Source organism: Mercenaria mercenaria, chromosome 10 (assembly GCF_021730395.1).
Source record: "Mercenaria mercenaria strain notata chromosome 10, MADL_Memer_1, whole genome shotgun sequence".
Lineage (NCBI taxonomy): Eukaryota > Metazoa > Mollusca > Bivalvia > Venerida > Veneridae > Mercenaria > Mercenaria mercenaria.
The window spans coordinates 8,930,906-8,949,349 of NC_069370.1; the positions used below are offsets into that span (position 1 = coordinate 8,930,906).

An 18,444-nucleotide genomic window follows, 5' to 3' on the forward strand; every position below is an offset into this window, starting at 1 on the left:
ATCATATTTATTTTTCACTGGTACAGAACTACATTTGAATGTGAAATGATATGAAATGATAGGAAATTTCTTGCAAAATATTCTTCAATAAAGGTAATGATGTATAGGAATTATAAAAGGATCATAAATATTATATTGTATCATAATAAAATGTAATAGAAATCAGGAAACTTAATAGAACTATTTATAGTTTTTCTACAAAGACATCCTAATGTCACGACATTATGACGTTATGATGCGATGCACGTGACGTTGCACAGACAAACTGAATATAATTTGGTTAAAACCATTTAAAATGCATAAAATAAAAAGAAAATTTGTTTGTTTCAGTGTAAGATCGAAATACATTCATTTGTGAACACTATAATTTACATTTTCACTTGTGGCTGCGACACTCGTGAAAATATTGCATTATAGTGTTCACTCGGTGAAATATATTTCGATTTTACACTGAAGCAAACAAATATCCCCTATAACTTTGACGCCATTTTAAGTGTAGGAGGCATTGGTCAAATTGACTTGGTCTATCATAGGTAAAGAAAGAATAAATTTTGATACTTCAGCAGGAAAACCTAATATATGATAAAATGAATATTACATTTGTGTCTTTCCACATTGAGTTCATTTAACTTGTTGAATAAAATTAATAAAATACTCGGCATAGCCTCGCATGTTATTGTTTTATTCAATTCATCTAATAAATTCAGTATGAAAAAGGCACTTCTGTAAAATCCCCTGTTTTCAATTATTTCTATTTCAAAGGATAACTGAAGTAACTTTAAAATGTAGAATTAAACCCTAACCCTGCTAAATTTCTATAATGAACTTGTCCATCTGACAATTTGGACTGTACCATTAATTGTTAAAAGGGGTGCTTACCAAAAATATACTGACTTAATGGCTAACAGTGCATGGATGTGCAGGCTGATCATGATCTACACTGGTTGCAAAGGCAGAGTCAGTCATGTCTAGCATAAGGGTTAACATGATACAGTTTTTCTCATAGACAGTTTTACCCTTAATTGAAGAAGTTAATCTATATTTAAAGTAATAAACAGTAAAGAGTGTGGGCATGTAAAATCATTCAAAATCTGCAGAAAAATTGTAGAGTCATTATATGTCGATATTAGTACCGTAGATACCCATGTATAATGTGCACCCATGTATAATACACCCCCCCACCACCACCTGATTTTCACCCCAAATCATGGTATCTGCAGTATACAAAAAAGAATTCTGGTTTTGTAGCCTGAATATTTTCCCAGCATGTCCATGGTGAGTTACATGTATGGGAAATTTTTCCTTTCTAAATTTCAATGAAAAACTTCAGCAAGCTTGTAGGCCTTCCTCAAGTCTTCCCAATTTTTAGACTAATTGTTCCTAATTCTCAAGAACTTACTTGTTTCTGTTAAAAATTAGCAATGGATGATGTCAGCAAAATAATGCGTTTTTTTTTAGTTTAAAATGCTAGATTCTGTTCAGAAACATCAATTAGACTTAGTGCCATTAAAGAGTTAATATGATGGCAAATGAAAAAAAAAACTGCTGAAAGCTGTTAGTAGTTTATATTTGACTTTAAGTGGTTGATACTGATTTATTTCTGATGCAGATTCGGATGACGAGGATGGTGGTGGAGATGGAGGCGGAGACGGAGGTAAACCTATTGCTCTCGTTCCTCCACATAGTAAACAAGACACAAAAGGACCTGGTGGCAATGACAGTCAAAAAGATAAAAAAGGTGGTGGCGGCGGTGGTGGTGGTGGCGAAAGTGTTACTATAATTCTAGCAGGAGGAAATAACGGAACAGACAAAGATGGAAAATCTGGCGGCAAGGGTCATGGTGGCGATGGCGGTGGTGGCCGTGGCGGTGGTGGTGGCGATACTACAGTTTTAGTTGGAGGAGACAAAAAAGACAAAGACGGGAAATCTGGCGGTAAGGGTCATCATGGCGGCAAGGGTCATGGCGGCAGCAAGGGAAAACACAAGAGATCAGGGTCAAAGTCGTCAAGGTCGTCACATAGCTCCTCTTCAAGCTCATCATCCGACTCCTCAGATGATGAGAAGAAGAGTAAAGCGAAAGCTAAAGCCAAACCAAACAAGCGTGCAAGCTCTGCGAAGAAGTCAAGTGCTTGTGTCCTTCTATAAGTTAAAAACCCAGATGAGCTTATCCCCTTTGTTTTCTCTTCCCCTAGAAATATAATTTCTGGCAAAAATAAAATAAGTATAGCAAGGTTTTTTTCTGATGTTTTTTGTTTTTTTTTAAGGTACAAAACATTTATAATTTGCCTGTGAAACATATAAGAATTTATATCGCATTACATCGCTACTCAGAGGTGAATACCCTCGTCCCTCGCCAACCTCCAGAGGTTTAAATAGCTACCCTACACAGACACTGCTGCAAATGAAGACTTTATTTTTATACGCCACTCAGTAATTAACAGGTTCTTGTTTATGTCTTGTTGACTATGTTGTTCATTTTGTGTACATATTATTTCTTTTGACAATATACTCTGTACATCAAAGGTTTGCAGTGCCCTTAAAATGAATTTGATTGTTCAATACTGAATAATTCTGTACGTTAAATTTGAAAAACAATAATTTTGTTGTATATGTAAACATTGTATATTTTGTCTTGTACAATGATTTTTTACCATTAGCTGTTTTAGTATAGTTGATTTTTCTGCAGTTGTTTTGTCTGTTAACTTATTTGCTCTTGGAAGTATTCCGTCCAGTGAAAGTATGTGTCAGTATTTTGTTCCTATACAAGGTCTTGATTGTTACGTTGTTACATAATATTATCTTGTGTATTAAATGTGTCATAAATTATCTATGTGTGTGCACAACATTATGTATTATGTATCATTTCATTAGATTTCAGGAATCAATTATTGTGAACTTATTGGTCAAATCCACGTTTTATAGTCCAATAATTGTAATTAAGTAAAATGTTGTGTTTTAAGAAAGTATCATCGGTTCCATTTATTTTTGTTGGCTAGTGTGACAGTTGCTCATATGAAGTACTTGTATTTTTTTCTCAGTACTTCTTTTAACTAATATTATGAGTTATATATCAAGTTTATTTATCTTTTCGACAAATCAGCTCGCTAGTCTACAAAAATATTCAACATTTTGACTTTCATTCATACTAGTAATATAATATCCTCAGAATAAATGTCCTATCATTATGTAATCTCAGTTTAGCTAGATTTTTTTAAAGCTCAAGTTTTTTACAGCATACATTTATGATCCTTGTGTTATATATATATACACAACATACATGATACTTTGTGTAATATGTATACATGGCATACATGGTCTTTGTATTATATGTCCACAACACACATGTTCCACGAGTTATATGTACATCGCATGCGTGATCCTTGTGCATATGTACACAGCATACATGGTCCTTGTGTTGTATATATAATCTTTGTGTTATGTGTACACAGCATAAATGACCCTTTTGTTAATATGTACTCAGAACTTCTGCAATACACCTATGATCTTCACAGATTTATACACGTGTGTGTACTCAAAATGGTAATATACACGTTGCAGTATTGGAACTATTTTATATGAAATGATATATATATACAAGCATAATACTACATGTGCACTTATAGATGTTTAGTATTGACTATTTGTCAAACATTAACTGCTGTGTTATTTTGGAAAGACGGGAACTATTTGTTTCACAGTATTCAGTGTCATCTACGAAATGATACATGTACCTCAAAATAGTTGGCGCGGAGGTGACAGATTGTTAAGAAATGATGTTAGAAAGTGATTTACACTTCACCTTCAGGTAGTTAGTGATCAGATTGTCTACTTAATGTAGTCATGACACTAATTCTAGCTAACAGTCACAGGACTTACTGAATAAGTAACAGTACTTTAGTAGTAATTAAATGACTAAATGAAGTAGTCACATGATTATCTGAGGTAATCACGTGACTAAATGAAGAAGTCACATGATTGTCTGAGGTAATCATGTGACTAAATGAAGTAGTCACATGATTAGCTGATCATGAAGTGATTACCGGTACCTGCATGACCAGTTGCTGGATTCAGGATGGTTTGCATACAAGGCAAGATTTCATAAGTGTTGAAAATACATTATATGAATAGATTTGACAGGAATTGATTTAAGAATTTTTTTTTATGTTGAAAATTAAATACCTTTGTAAACATAAAAACTTTCATAACCACAAATAATTGAAGCTTAATATATGTATCAGGTCATATTATATGTAACTGGTGGATTCCAGCCTCTAAAAGCAAAGTCTGTGATACTAGTAATGTGTAAACTTCTCTAGATTAAATTGCATTCTAATTGGATTAATCAAATCTTTTAAATAATTAGTATAAACCTGTAGCAGGAATCGATATATCCGAGTAGTGTAAGTGATTCAAAATTAATTTATTATTTTATTAACTTATTTATGTTGCTTGGAAGCAAATACTGTGATATTTAGAAAAAAATAATATATTATAATAAAATATTTACCCTTATAGTGCTAGTAAAATAATTTAGCTCTAATTTAAGTTGAAACTTAGGTATTGAAAATTGCTAATTTTGAGTTAGCATTTTCAAGCTCATGAGCGGATTCTGTGATAAAACTTAATATATCAGTTTCTTTTGTTGAAGCACTTGTTAAGACTTTTACTTGTACCCCATAGATTTTTCTCTTGTAGTTGTAACTCAGTTATAGTCTGTTTTGAAAACTGTTATCCTTAGCTAGGTTGAATCAGTTATAGTCTGTTTTGAAAACTGTTAATCTTTGCTACAGGTTGACGTTTTCAAGCTCTTGAGCCGAATCTGTGATATTAAGGTTCTGTGATATGTTGTGGCGGGTAGTTTTCTAAATTTCTATCATTTTACACTTGATTGTTGAACATGCTTTAGATATGGGGGAGTTCCCCGCAGCAGGCAGACGTACAAGAAATTTATGCAATTTGGCAGAACTCTAGAAAACTCCACTGCTTCAACGTCATGTTGTGTATATGTTCTGGCATTCATGTGCTCATAGTTGTAGGAAGTGCTTGGGGGCATTATGGAGAAAAAATGGAATTGTTGTAGGAAGTGGTTGTCAAATTGGGAAATATTTTGGGTGGGTGGGGGAATTCTTGACTAATGGGGTAAAAAGTCTTAAGTGGGAATAGTATAGAGGATAGGATTGTTTGAATGATTGTTTGAATGAGATGAAAGGTGACATTTTTCTCTTTTTTTTTTTTTCATTCTTTTGCTTTTTGTTTCTTCATTTCCATCCCAGATCCTTTTAAGTGTTTGTAAATATTTTATGTTAGTAAGTCATTTATTTGATTTCCCAGATTTCTCACCCATTTAAATACGAACATTTTTTGTTGTAAACGTTCAAGTTTTATTTCATAAAAATGCATGACTTTGTAAATAGTGTGCTTTGTTTAACACAGAAGTAGGTTGCAGTGAGTTTTCATTAACTTTAAACACAGTATAGTGCTATTTTACATAATAAGTTGCTACTATTTTATCCATTATAAGTTCTAAAATGTAACTTTTACCTAAATGAATTGAATGTCATTTTGCAATGTTTTGGATATGTTGAACTTCAGGTCTTGAAGGCATGAAGGAAGAAAAATAAAAAATTGTCTTGCAAGAATTATATAAATACATTGTAGGATTAAAATCATATAAAAATTGTTAGACTTTTTTTTTTTTTAAATAATTTAGATTTAATTTAATTACAGTAAAGTTGTTTTCAGTTTGATTATGAAGCAAGTATGAATTCAGTAATGAAAATTGGGCATATTTTCAATAATTGTCTAAAATAAAATGTTTTAAAAACCCATATGGTTAAAATAGTGTGACAAGTAAAATTATTTTGTAGTGGAATTATAACTATTGTAGAGGACTGTCCTTAATTTTCAACCTTTTTTTTGTAAATTACCTTTTCAAACAAATTCTCTTTTTCTTTATTTTATGAGCAAGGGATAGTAGTAAAGTAAAATTATTTGAGATCAAAATCAGAAGAGAAATCAGGAAGTCAGAATTGCATCACATATGAATTTCTTGGCAAATTTTATTCTTTGACTTTCAGTAGTTATTTAAAATGATTAGAAAAATAATTTCTTTGGAAATTTGCGTTTTTGAACATACTTTTAAACATACATAAGGTTGTAAATTAAGGTCGCTAGACTTGGTTAGGGAGCCGTTTGGAACACTGCCAAAATTTAAATTTTGAAAATTACCCAGAATTCTCTGGGTATAAAGCTTATCAAAGCAAACCTGTGATACTTGTATATAAATTGATTGATTATCATTCCATCAAAGAGATGTTGAAATGACTTACTGCATGCACATCTGTTAAGTATATTATTACTTTAATACCAAGTCCAAATGCAAGGCATTTCTTTGAAATCCAAGGCAATTTTACACATCTGTTTGATTTTTAGTTGGTTAATTACTCGATTATAACTAAGAACTGGTTTGGTTTGAACAGGGTCTGGGTGACAGACTGAAATTTGAGTAACAAAATGTAAAATTATGTTTTTAGAAGAAAATTTTTAAAAAAAGAATATCATTTGAACATTTTGTATGATATAAAAAGAAGAAGAATTTATAAGCCATTCAAATATTGAAAAAAAAAACTGTCGAATTTTGTACTTTCAGTGTAAAATGCAGTATATATTTGTCATTCACATCTCTAAATTCCATGGACATTTTTGTTTCGCCCAATTTTCATTTCATATCATTTCCATAGAGACAAAAAAAAAAGGAAAAAAATAGGGTAAAAAAATGATATTTTTACCTCACCCACTGTGCAATAACTGTAGCCACTTATTAAAGATAAGCACTTATTAGTATGTTTATTACTGTATGAAAGTTTTCATTTCTGTTGAATAAATAAGTTATGTAATAGAAACAGTAGCTCAGGATATATTAGAAAAAAAGATTTAAAGTGAATACAAATCGAATACAGTAACAAAGACTAATGTGATACTCTTGAGTATATATAATAACAGAACATTGTATTCTTGTATGCAAACCATCCTGGAGGGAAGTCATCATGTTGACTGGTTAAACAAAAGCAACTTCCTAATTTGATAAAAAAATAAACAAATCTTGTATTTCAGCAATAAAAGTAATGTTCAATGATTAAAAAAAAAATAGTATCCCTTGTAAAGGTTATGGTTTTACGAATATATACAACAAAATCCTCAGTTCAATGGAGTCCTGTCTCTTGTATTTATAATACAAGGATTTATCAGTATATGAAACAACACAATCCTCATTCCTATCCCTTGTATATATAATATGAGACGTTATGAATATATTATTCAGCAATATTACATTGTGTAAGTACTGTGAATTGAATAGGAACGTTATTCCAAAGTAACACATGTCGGGTTGTACATCACTCATATTTATTTAGCTGCTTTGAAGCGTACTGTTATATCAGACCTATAATGTATATTGGTATTAAATTATAGGGTAATACTACTGTCTGTTCATTAAGGCAGAGATGTTCAGGATTGTGCCTACATAATAACATTATTGTTAAAAAATTTGACTACAGTTAGTCAACATTTGAAAAATGCACACATACTGTTATGTCAATACCATAGTATATGTTATGGGTCTGATAACTACATGTATAAATTATATATACACACAGTCATTGCAGGCAATGATGGATGATATTTTACTGTATAAATTTGAGACATGACAATGAAACTTTACATCTGCTACTTTATTACACTTACATATCAGTACTTGTGTATTTATATCTTGCATGGAATTCTCATGGTTATCTTTAAGGTATTTTACATCTGAATAGTCTGGGCTACAAAATTTGTAAAGAATATGACCTGGAGGCATCCAAAATTGTGTCACAGTCTAAGATTATAACTCTGTTTCTATTTTTAGCAGTTTAAAACTGTTTCTATTTTTAGCAGTTTTAAACTGTTTATAGATAGGTGATGTTGTTTTATCTTGAGTATGTTTCTAATCAGCAGAACACATTCCGTCCATTTTCATTATGTATATACCTTTTCAATTTTACTAAAAATATATATTTTTACTGTTTAACCGTCCACTGTTAGATTATGTTAAATTTCTTTTGAATTTTTTATGATTCTCAATATGTATCTCCTTTCTGTACATTCATAGCATTATAATGCCTGACTAATGTTGAAGTGGTCAAAATGCACAAGGGGTCTGGGATATTTGCCTGACTTTTTAAGCAAATTTATCACAGCTCAACACTTACAGACCTGGCTGAGTTGAAAATGCATCTTTCATGTTTTGTTCTTCTCCTGTCTAAGAGAAACCTTTGCAGTTAGAACTGTTTTGGCTATACAACTTATTTTCAGCCAGGTCTATTAAGTGAGACTGCTTATAAATTATAAGTTAATTATTGCACATTCCTATCTCCATAGTTTTCCTGTAAATGAGGTTGTGAAAGCTAACGACCACGTTAATTTCAACTGTGTTTAACCCTTACCCTGCTAAATATCTAAAATGGACCAGTCCATCATCCAATTTGGGCCATACCACTTATTATTCAAAGGGGTGTTCACTGAAAAATTACTGACTGAATAGCGAACAGTGCAGACCATGATCAGACTGCACGGATGTGCAGGCTGATCTTGGTCTGCACTGGTCGCAAAGGCAGAATCACTTGCCGCCAGCAGGCTAAGGGTTAATAAATATATTCTGGGACTACAGCCATTTTTACAGGAAAAAATATGGAAATGTTTGTCTATTTAATGTATTTATTGGCATCTGAGACACTCACTTCCAATTAATTTATGTGGAGTTTTTGTTGTAGATAGATTTAAGCGGATAATTGGTTTGATAGTGGAGTCCAGGTGCTGGATCTAGAGAAGGACCAGGACCGAATTCATCAATATTCTCAGTCTAAATCTTTGAAATGCTTGAATTATTTTGTCTTAAATTTGTAAATCTAGTACAGACTTTAATGAAACTTGGCTTGAAAATGATATATATTACAACAAAAAGCTGTGTGAAGTTTCAGCAGTATAAATTTATTACAAAGGAAGTTATGACAGTTTGAATTTTCAGAGACTTCAGGCTTCGAATTTTGATGAATTCCAGCCCTCATAGAACTTAATTGGTAATGTACCGGTGGCAAAATCTTAACTGGTGTTAGTATTATACACGAAGGCTTGAAGGAAAAGGTGTTGTTGAAAAGATGTATTATTATCTGGGAGTTTTTTTTTTTCATTTTTGGATCATTACTTTAAAAAATAAGATTGGTTGAAGTTTGTAGGCATTTTTATTTTATATCACTGCATGCAATTTGCACTTTATTTGATGTAAAAAAAGTACAAAGAACATTTTTATTTTTGTAATATATGTTAATTCATTTCTAGTAAAGGCTATTTCAGTATTATAGCAATGTACACACTGATTAATTACCATGGTTTCAGTTTCCATAGTTTCAGTTTCCATGGTTTCAGTGAACATGATCTCTATATGCGAAATCCATAAAATTAAAGCATTATGGGTAAATTGACCGTTGTAGAACAAAGGAAGTGTGAAAAAAGCTCAAAAATCTGTAACAGTAATATGGAATAAACCTTTCTTTTGTAATAAATTGAGTTCCTTTCTCTTTCCGCCCCGACGGTCAGGTGTGAGAGCATCATGTGATAGCAGTTTACCTGGGAAGGCATCACAGTGAATAGTGTGTGAAGTGTCAGCCAGTTCTCATATTTAGTCACTGAGATACCAGCAATACTAAGATACTAAAATATACTAACATACAATGATAACGCAGCCTCCCCAAATGTCCAAGCACACGGACGTGCACACGACTAACATACACAAAGCAAACACACGAACACACACTCTCACACAATATCACTAGGACAAAACAAACAAATAAGAAACACAGTGGGGCACCGCCTTTGAACAGTCAGCGGCAAAACCACCACTGGGGAGTTTAAACTGGTTTATGGTGCACCTAACCTCACTCTTACCCCCACCGTGTTCCAAAGTCAGAGGACAGTGTAAACAAGAGGACCATGATGGTCCTGAATCGCTCACCTCTTCCCACATGATCCAGTTTTGAGTATGACATCGTTTTTTCTATTATTTGACATAGTGACCTAGTTTTTGAGCTCATGTGACCCAGTTTTGAACTTGACCTAGATATTATCAAGATAAAAATTCTGACCAATTTTCATGAAGATCCATTGAAAAATATGGTCTCTAGAGAGGTCACAAGGTTTTTCTATTATTTGACCTATTGACCTAGTTTTTTAAGGCATGTGACCAAGTTTCAAACTTGACCTAGATATCATCAAGGTGAACATTCTGACCAATTTTCATGAAGATCCATTCAAGGGTATGGCCTCTAGAGAGGTCACAAGGTTTTTCTATTTCAAGACCTACTGACCTAGTTTTTGATCGCAGTTGACCCAGTTTCAAACTTGACCTAGATATCACCAAGATAAACATTCAGACCAACTTTCATACAGATCCCATGAAAAATATAGCCTCTAGAGAGGTCACAACGTTTTTTCATTATTTGACCTACTGACCTATTTTTTGAAGGCACGTGACCCAGTTTCGAACCTGACCTAGATATCATCAAGATGAACATTCTGACCAATTTTTATGGAGATCCATTCACAAGTATGGCCTCTAGAGAGGTCACAAGGTTTTTCTATTTTTAGACCTACTGACCTAGTTTTTGACCGCACATGACCCTGTTTCGAACCTGACCTAGATATCATCAAGATGAACATTCAGACCAACTTTCATGAAGATCCATTGAAAAATATGGCCCTTAGAGTGGTCACAAGGTTTTTCTATTATTTGACCTACTGACCTAGTTTTTGACCGCATGTGGCTACTTTCGAACTTGACCTAGATATCATCAAGATGAACATTCAGACCAACTTTCATACAGATCCCATGGAAAATATGGCCTCTAGAGAGGTCACAAGGTTTTTCTATTATTTGACCTACTGACCTAGTTTTTGAAGGCACGTGACCCACTTTCGAACTTGACTTAGATATCATCAAGGTGAACATTCTGACCAATTTTCATGAAGATTTCATGAAATATATGGCCTCTAGAGAGGTCACAAGGTTTTTCTATTTTTAGACCTACTGACCTAGTTTTTGACAGCACATGACCTAGTTTCGAACTTGACCTAGATATCATCAAGATGAACATTCAGACCAACTTTCATACAGTTCCCATGAAAAATATGGCCCTTAGAGAGGTCACAAGGTTTTTCTATTATTTGACCTACTGATCTAGTTTTTGACCACATGTGGCCACTTTCGAACTTGACCTAGATATCATCAAGATGAACATTCAGACCAACTTTCATACAGATCCCATGAAAAATATGGCCTTTAGAGAAGTCACAAGGTTTTTCTATTATTTGACCTACTGACCTAGTTTTTGAAGGCACGTGACCTAGTTTCAAACTTGACCTAGATATCATCAAGGTGAACGTTCTCACCAATTTTCATGAAGATCTTGTGAAATATATGGCCTCTAGAGAGGTCACAAGGTTTTTCTATTTTTAGACCTACTGACCTAGTTTTTGAAGGCACGTGACCCAGTTTCGAACTTGACCTAGATATCATCAAGATGAACATTCTGACCAATTTTCATGAAGATCCATTGAAAACTATGGCCTCTAGAGAGGTCACAAGGTTTTTCTATTTTTAGACCTACTGACCTAGTTTTTGATGGCACGTGACCCAGTTTCGAACTTGACCTAGATATCATCAAGGTGAACATTCTGACCAACTTTCATAAAGATCCCATGAAAAATGTGACCTCTAGAGTGGTCACAAGCAAAAGTTTACGGACGCACACACGGACGGACACCGCGGGATCACAAAAGCTCACCTTGTCACTTTGTGACAGGCGAGCTAATAAAAAGTTATCCCCGCTAGGTGAAACCCTAACATAAATCTTAATCAAATCGGGATGCAAATGCCAACTAATGATGGAGTGTCATAGCTCTACCTGTTCTTTGAATAGTCCAGCTAATAACATGAATGATTACATTTCAAGCATAAGTTCTTATAGTAGATTATGAATCAACATACTCACAAACAAGATATTCAATTATTATTGACGTCAATTTATAGCAGAATCAGGTCAAATACAGTCTTCAGTAAGTTTTCGGTAGCCTGGGTTCCAGTGTGTCAATTTTTCATGTGCTTCTGTTCGGCAAATCTACATTCATAATTTGATACTATCACCTAAACTGATCAGTAACAGCAACGACATGTTCATATATGAGCCGTGCCATGAGAAAACCAACATAGTGGCTTTGCGACCAGCATGGATCCAGACCAGCCTGCGCATCCGCGCAGTCTGGTCAGGCTCCATGCTGTTCGCTTTGAAAGCCTATTGGAATTGGAGAAACTGTTAGCGAACAGCATGGATCCTGACCAGACTGCGCGGATGCGCAGGCTGGTCTGGATCCATGCTGGTCGCATACCCACTATGTTGGTTTTCCCATGGCACGGCTCATATATAAATAAAGCGTATTCATGAAAAAGCAAAAAATATCAACGCCTGAATCCCAGGCTACGTTTTCTGTTAATGAATAATGAATTACCATCATTGATTTTCGTGATAACTGCATTCTCTCTTTGCACTGTCAAAGCATAATATTGAAAGCAGAAGGAAACACAAAAACAATTTCTGGTCTTGAAAAATCATTTAATCGTGAGAAGCATCATTTCATTATGACAAGTGTTCAACAATCAAAGAATTATGTACAAAAATTTCATTATCAAAGGTATTTTGTTAAGCAGTGTCATGTAATAATATTAAACAGAAAAAGCAGGCCGGAATAGATTTTAAAAAAAGAGGCAATAATACACGATTCAGGACAGAAGATGTTTGTCAAAACACCGGTATATAAACAAAGAGACAAAAAGAAACATAATTTTACTTAATGGTCAGTTTTAGGTAAACCTTATGCCAGAGGTAGAAGCTATACATTCTCATTATTCAAATCTGTTACTTTAACCCTTACCCTGCTAAATTTCTATAATGACCTTGTCCATCGTTCAATTTGGACAGTACCATTAACTGTTAAAAGTTATTGACTGAATGGCGAACAGTGCAGACCATGATCAGACTGCATGGATGTCATGCAGGCTGATCTTGGTCTGCACTGGTCACAAAGGCAGAATCACTTGCCGCCAGTAGGCTAAGGGTTAAACATTGTTTCTTCTGGAAAATAGTTAAGCTCAGACATGTGTAGCTCAGAATACACAGTTTAAATGCATTTTTTTTAAAAAGCTAAATGTGTGCCCCTGTCCTGTCACTGCACAGTTTTATGACTCAAAGTGAAATGTCTTTAACACAAACTTTTAAGAACTTTGTGTATTTTTCACTTAGTGAAGGATCATAACTCTGGCCCCCAAAGAGGACACCGGGTGTAAAAACTTCACTGGCTATAAAAATCCTCTGTTTTATGACTCTAGGTCAAGTGCATTTTGACATACAAGCGGCACATAACTCTGGTATTGCAAAGTGAGAAAAAAAAACAAAAAAAAACCTCTGGTGCACAAATTCACATGCTGGATAATATTCCTAAATGGTTTCATGACTGTAGGTGAAACTTTTTTTAGACATATGCAACACAAGCACTTTATTTATTTTTTTTTTTTCACTAAGTCAAGGCTAAGTGAAATCCCAAACAGAACACCAGGTGCGAACTTCACATACTATATAACAATACCCTAATGTTTTATGATTGCAAGTCAAATACCTTTTGAGATATATGTGACACAAACTTGTATCCCATTTATGCATATTTTTGAGAATCAAGGGCCATAACTCGGGTCTGACTGATAAAAATCTAGAACAAAATTCCAGGAGCACAACTTCACATGCTTAATAATTCCTATGATGTTTCATGACCCTAGGTCATAAGATTATACTTTTTATGATATGAGCGACACAACTTTTATGCCTTTTTATGGATATTTTTTTACTAAGTCAAGGGCCAAAACTCTAGTCTGACTGAGTGATATCTCTAACAAAACCCCAGATGCACAACTTCACATGCTGAATAATATTCCTGTAATGTTTAATAACGCTGGGTAAAATACTTTTTGAGATACATGCAATACAAACTTAGGCCCGTTTTATGCATATTTTTGACTAAGTCAAGGGCCATAACTCTGGTCTGACTGTGTAAGATCCAAATTAAAACCCCTGGTGCACTGCTTCTCCTGCTGAATAACAATCCTGCAAGGTTTGATGACTCGGTCAAGTCCTTTTCAAGATACAAATGACACAAATTCTGACGGAAAGACAGACATAAGGATGGACAAAGGCAACTCTCAAAGACCCCCCCCCCCCCCCCCCATAAATTTTGGGGGGCACAAAAAACATCTAGCAGTTGCTGCTGAAAAATATTTATGCTGAGGTAAATACATTTTCATTTATTATATACCTAATAAATTCTGTCAAAAATACGGCTTGAAAGGAACAATCAGAAAAAAATCCATATTGTACCTTTTGTATTGCATGTTGCCTAACTACTTTCATTCAATATGCATGACCTGACACAGTTCTACAAATAGCACACACAACAAGAGGGCCAAGATGGCCCTAGGTCGCTCACCTAAGAAACACTCCGTAACAGTGTAAAACATGTTTGACCTAGTGATTTCATGGAAACAAATATTCTGACCAAATTTCATTAAGATTGGACAAAAAAATTGGTCTCTTGCGATACAACAAGCATTTTCTTAGATATGACCTAGTTTTTGACCCTAGATGACCCATGTTCAATCTCGACCTAGATTTTATCAAGGCAATCATTCTGACCAAAATTCATGAAGATCAACTGAAAAATACAGCCTCTATCACATACATAAGTTTTTTCTTTGATTTGACCAAGTGACCTAGTTTTTGACCTCAGATGACCCATATTCAAATTCGACCTAGATTTCATTAAGGCAATCAACCTGACCGAATTTCATAAAAATCAATTGAAAAAAACAGTCTCTATCGCATACACAAGATTTTTCTTTAATTTGACCTAGTGACCTAGTTTTTGACCTCAGATAACCCATATTCAAAATCGACCTAGATTTCATCAACGCAATCACTCTGACCAAATTTCATGAAGATCAATTGAAAAATACATCCTCTATTGCATACACAATGTTTTTCTTCGATTTGACCTAGTGACCTAGTTTTTGACCCCAGATGACCCATTTTCGAACTAGGACTAGATTTTATCAAGGTAATCATTCTGGCTAAATTTATTGAAGATCAGTTGAAAAATACCGCCTCTATTGCATACACAAGTTTTTCTTTGATTTGACCTAGTGACCTAGTTTTTGACCCCAGATGACCCATTTTCGAACTTGCTCTAAATTTCATCAAGGGTATCATTCTGACCAAAATTCATGAAGATCAATTGAAAAATACAGCCTCTATCGCATACACAAGGTTTTTACGTGATATGACCTAGTGACCTAGTTTTTGAACCCAGATGACCCATTTTCAAACTTGGCCTAGATTTCATCAAGGTTATCATTCTGACCAATATTCATGAAGATAAATTGAAAAATACCGCCTCTATCGCATACACAAGGTTTTTCTTTGATTTGACCTAGTGATCTAGTTTTTGACCCCAGATTACCCATTTTCGAACTCGGCCTAGATTTCATCAAGGCAATCATTCTGACCAAAATTCATGAAGATCAATTGAAAAATACAGCCTCTATCGCATACACAAGGTTTTTCTTTGATTTGACCTAGTGACCTAGTTTTTGACCCGAGATGACCCATTTTCGAACTCGGCCTAGATTTCATCAAGGTTATCATTCTGACCAATATTCATGAAGAAGAATTGAAAAATACAGCCTCTATCGCATACACAAGGTTTTTCTTTGATTTGACCTAGTGACCTAGTTTTTTGACCCGAGATGACCCATTTTCGAACTCGGCTTAGATTTCATCAAGGTTATCATTCTGACCAATATTCATGAAGATTAATTGAAAAATACCGCATCTATCGCATACACAAGGTTTTTCTTTGATTTGACCTAGTGACCTAGTTTTTGACCCGAGATGACCCATTTTCGAACTCTGCCTAGAATCCATCAAAGTTATCATTCTGACCAATATTCATGAAGATTAAATGAAAAATACAGCCTCTATCGCATACACAAGGTTTTTCTTTGATTTGACCTAGTGACCTAGTTTTTGACCCGAGATGACCCATTTTCGAACTCGGCCTAGATTTCATCAAGGTTATCATTCTGACCAATATTCATGAAGATTAATTGAAAAATACAGCCTCTATCGCATACACAAGCTAAATGTTGACAGACGACGGACGACAGACGCCAGACGACTGACGACGGACGCCGGTTATAGAGCGATCAGAAAAACTCACCTGAGCATTGCTCAGGTGAGCTAAAAACTACACTCAGTTCTATTTTAACATCAACAAACTGTTAAAACACTGAAGATTTCGTTCAATAACAAAATGACAAACAGAAAGGTTGAGGTATATAATAAAAGGGTCATTACAATTGTAGCTAGATCTGGACTTCTGTATTCTGCACTTGTGGATTTTTCCAGGTCGGATCACTAACGGTGCTTGCATGCCCCGTGTCATCCGACCTTGTGCTGAATACAGCACTTGAGGTCAATCTACTGTTATAGTAACTCTACTGTATCACTCTCTTGTATGAAACAGGAGTAGCAACTAGTTTATGTGACATTGTCTGCATCAGACATTTAAGAAACATCAGAATGTCACATTTTAATTATCAGTTTATTCCTTTTTTGAGAGACATGGGGGGGGGCTGAGAATCACTTGCCCCTCACTGAAGTGGGTTCGAGCCTGACTCGAGGCACTGAATTCTTCATGTAAAGGAGCCATTCAGGTGGCTTACCGAAGGTTGGTGCCCGCCCCTGATGAAATAATGGACAAAGGGGCAATGGGGTCCATCATCAAAGCTGTGTTAGTGCGATGTTAAACCCAACAAGAACAAAAACTACTGAGAAATGTAACTTCAAAAATTCATCATAATTGTAGGCAAAAATTAGAAATAAGAAATGAAAAGTAAATACTTAAATTGTAAATATATAAGCAGAAAAAAGCCTGCGTACAATTTGCATATACTGATGACAGTAATATATATATTTTTATGAGATAATCTGTTAACAGAGACAAAATCTAAAATGAACACAATCCTGTATCAAATATGGCATATCAAAACAATTTTCTTATATAACAATAAACTTAATGTCTTAAATGAATCTTTTATATAAAATGTGAGGAAAAAAGCCCATATGTGGAATTATGATGAAAAACAACAACTGAAACTTTCTCTGGCAACTGCAATAAATGTAGAAATATTGATGCTGGCGATATATCTTATTTATTCACGTTATTTAATTGATCTAAGGTGATTCATGGAAAAACAAGGTGCAAAATGTGAGATTCTACATTGTACATAGTATATCTTGAGAAAAAATAAGAGATCTGTAATAATAAAATCACTTCATTTCTGCATTTATATAATAATTGATTAAAAGTAAAGCGTAAAAATCCTGTTTGACTTAAACCAATTCAGTCCTGACCTTGGTTGACATGTTATTCATCTAAGTTTACCTTGTACAGTTAGCAGTCAAGTACATGTTATAACTAATAAATGTGATTTTTTTTCTAAATTGACCATGCAAAAATATTGCTATGTACTGTACCAGGCAAGACTTATAGTGAGATAAACAGAAAATTAGTATAGTTTGACAACATGCCCTTCTCACTAGTAAAGCAATAAAGACTTACAAATATACCCCTTTGATTACAGTTAGTCATAAACATAATTCTTAAATAACAGACTTACAAAAATAGCCTTAAATAAGTAGAATATAAAGATATTCATACTTAAGATATAACAACGAATATTAACAAAATGCAGTGAGACCTACAATAACTGGTAAAATCAAACTTAGATATAAAGCATACCAAAATAAAAAGACTTCATCACAATGGTAGTGTGTTCATGCTGCTGCATTCAGTGATATTAAAAACCAAGAGGCTCATGGGCCTAAGTCACTCACCTGATGAGTGACCTTACTTGTGAGTACTTGTAAGTTTGGTGAACATCCATTAAGCAAGTCATTAAAGTTTTTTTAAAAGTTTTTCTATTTTCTGTTGAGGTAGCCCCTAAAAGCAGACAAGAAGAACCATTTGAATAAAAAGTTTTGAGTGAGGACAATACAAGGATGCTACAGATAGTTTGGTGAAGATCCATCAATTGGTTCATAAGCAGAAGTCATTTAATGTTTTTTCTAATTTTTGATTCTAGCATCCCCTTAAAGGGACTAAGCACCGCCTACCTCATCCCCCATCTGAACAGATATAGGAGAGGACCAGAAAATGATGCTACAGACTATGTTCGATGAAGATCCATCA

At 34.2% G+C, this 18,444-nt stretch overlaps 1 protein-coding gene across 4 annotated transcripts in view; it reads left to right on the forward strand.

Moving 5' to 3' along the window:
• Positions 1-9,599, forward strand: part of LOC123559800 (kinesin-like protein KIF28P) — a 44,018-nt gene extending 34,419 nt beyond the window's left edge. Inside the window, exons 23-24 of one of the 4 annotated variants that reach the window (XR_006688010.2) lie at positions 1,610-8,470; positions 8,680-9,599. Coding sequence is in view for 2 of the 4 variants with exons in the window: in XM_045351909.2 (XP_045207844.2) it covers positions 1,610-2,145 (536 nt within the window). In the remaining 2 variants the exon portion in view is untranslated. Of the gene's footprint in view, positions 1-1,609 lie in introns of all 4 variants that reach the window. The other 3 variants (XR_008372609.1, XM_045351909.2, XM_045351910.2) reach the window with 3 other exon arrangements.
• Positions 9,600-18,444: the final 8,845 nt, after the last annotated feature.